The sequence below is a fragment of the Austrofundulus limnaeus genome, unplaced genomic scaffold (genome assembly GCF_001266775.1).
Source record: "Austrofundulus limnaeus strain Quisiro unplaced genomic scaffold, Austrofundulus_limnaeus-1.0 Scaffold653, whole genome shotgun sequence".
Classification (NCBI taxonomy): Eukaryota; Metazoa; Chordata; class Actinopteri; order Cyprinodontiformes; family Rivulidae; genus Austrofundulus; species Austrofundulus limnaeus.
In genome coordinates this window covers 233,396-235,581 of record NW_013953055.1, presented here as the reverse complement: position 1 = coordinate 235,581, position 2,186 = coordinate 233,396, and the positions used below count along the sequence as shown (strand labels likewise).

Sequence of the window (2,186 nt, the reverse complement as noted above, 5' to 3'; positions counted from 1 at the left end):
ATCATTAGCTTTAAACTACATGACTCAAAGTTAGTGTCTTTATTATTGTATCAATCTGTTCACAACAGCATATATAGATTATATTTACATTTTTTTAATCCTATTTACTGAGCAGCTGAAAAGTTGTAAAGAAAGAAAATTTTAAAATGTTTTGTAAATCCTTCTTTTTAATCCATCATGTTACATAGAAATAACAGAAACAAGATTAAATAGTGTTTATGGGGATTCCAACCTAAATGTTGGGGAAATAAGAAATATTGTGTGATGACATCATAACTGGCATGTTACATCATTAAGCCCCGCCCCCAAAGAAACTGTCCTGTATTTCGGAGGGACTGAGTTGGCAACCCTAGTGCATGTGTTGTACATGAATTATCAGCTAGTAAGTTTCAAATTGAACTTGCGCTTTAAAATTAGCTTCCGCTAGCTTTTCTACGGCATACGCGGTTTTGAAGTTGTGGACCTAAATATTTTTATAAGCGCTTTAGAAATTGCGGAGCTAATTTTTGGATTAGCGCTGCCCACCACTGCTGTTGCTGATCCTAGACCTGGCCAACTGTAGAAACCCCAGATCAAGGTGACAGTTGTGTGGAAGTTAAATTAACTCACCCTGAATCTGTCCAGCTCTTTCACTCTGCTGTACAGGGTCTTGCCCACACAGGTAAGGTCATAGAGCGGTTGACACCAGACTGAATCCAGCAGCTGTTTAGAGAAGTCGCTCACAGAATACCTGCAGATGACAGAGAAAACACTGAGCTGCTGTTCAGGGAATTTGAGCTTTGAATTTTTATTTTTAATTTATCAATGTTTCACTGGTAAACTCAAAGGCCTAACATTCCTAGAAAAAATGTGTTTGAGTTTTAGACTAAGATCATCCTCTTGTGAGAAAAGTTATTTTGGTCAAACCTAAACAATGACAATCTGTAATTTCATTCTATTTGTTTTCTTACCTGCTGAAATCCCAGCAGCACAGAACCCTGCCTGGAATCACAGCATCAGAGCCGCTGTGGCAGCAGTCACAGAAATACCTGCCAAAGACAAAAGAACTGGTTTAAAACTGGATTTATTCAGTCATGTCTACAGAGAATCCCACTAGAGAGGGTCAGTAGGCCCTTAGTTTGCCTACCTGCCCAGGTAGTCACAGTATCGAAGTTTCTTGATGTATTCTGGTGGCAGAAACACAACTCAGTCAAGTCCTTTATCAGTCTCTAGATTACAGATTTACTCTAATTTTACAATGTCCACACTCTACTGCAAATACCAAATCTGTGGAAATTTCCCTTCGACACTAAATTACTGTGTGACCTTGGTTAACAGTAAAATAAAATAAAATAAAATTTGTAGTACTGAAGCTGCACCACAAGATAGCAAAAACATCACATCACCTTCATTGTTTTTATACCATTTACAATGACTTCTCATTTATTAACTACTTAAACACAGTTTAACAGCATCAGAATCAGGATGAAGAGTCACAGATACAAAAAAAAATACAAAATATGAAGGTTGAATTACTTCAGAACTTTATGACCATCTTTGATCATTAATTATTCAACCAATCAGTAAAATTAAAACAGATTGGGGAAATGATCTGGTGTGAATTTAAATGACAAATAGCAGGATAAAGATTTAAAGAAAGTTTGTGCACATGTTGGGCTTACCCTGTTTGAACTACCTAGACTTTCAGAGAAGTTTCCTGAAGTAGCAGATAAATTAGACATGTGTCCTGATTCCCTTAGTCATCAGTATTTTGCACACATCACTCAAACTGACTGAATTGAGATGAGGTGTTCCGGGCATGTCCCACTGGGAGGAGGCCCAGAGGAAAACCCAGGACGCGCTGGAGGAACTGTCTCCCTGCTGGCCTGGGAACCCCTTGGGATTCCCCTAGATGAGCCGGCCCAAGTGGCTGGGAAGAGGGAAGTCTGGGTCTCTCTGCTTAGGCTGCTGCCCCCGCAACCCAACCACGGATAAGCGGCAGAAAACAGATGGACGGACGGACACTCAAACTGAAAACACTTGTGAATCCAGTTCTTTGACACTTTATGTGTCCTAAGCTTTCATTTTACAGATTCTCTAAAAAATCGTTTAGACCCAGACAACAAAACCAACCAAACAAAAAATAATACTAATACAATTACTTCACTAGAAGTCTGAGAAATATTTATTATTATCCCATATATGTA

At 38.7% G+C, this 2,186-nt stretch overlaps 1 protein-coding gene across 1 annotated transcript in view; it reads right to left on the bottom strand.

Annotated features, from left to right (window-relative positions):
* rubcnl (rubicon like autophagy enhancer) overlaps positions 1 to 2,186 on the bottom strand; it is a 31,763-nt gene that overhangs the window by 14,552 nt on the left and 15,025 nt on the right. The window contains exons 9-11 of the mRNA XM_014027489.1: positions 1,127 to 1,166; positions 951 to 1,028; positions 610 to 730 (exon numbers count right to left, since the gene is read on the bottom strand). Coding sequence (XP_013882943.1) covers positions 610 to 730; positions 951 to 1,028; positions 1,127 to 1,166 — 239 coding nt within the window. The remainder of the gene's footprint in view (positions 1 to 609; positions 731 to 950; positions 1,029 to 1,126; positions 1,167 to 2,186) is intronic.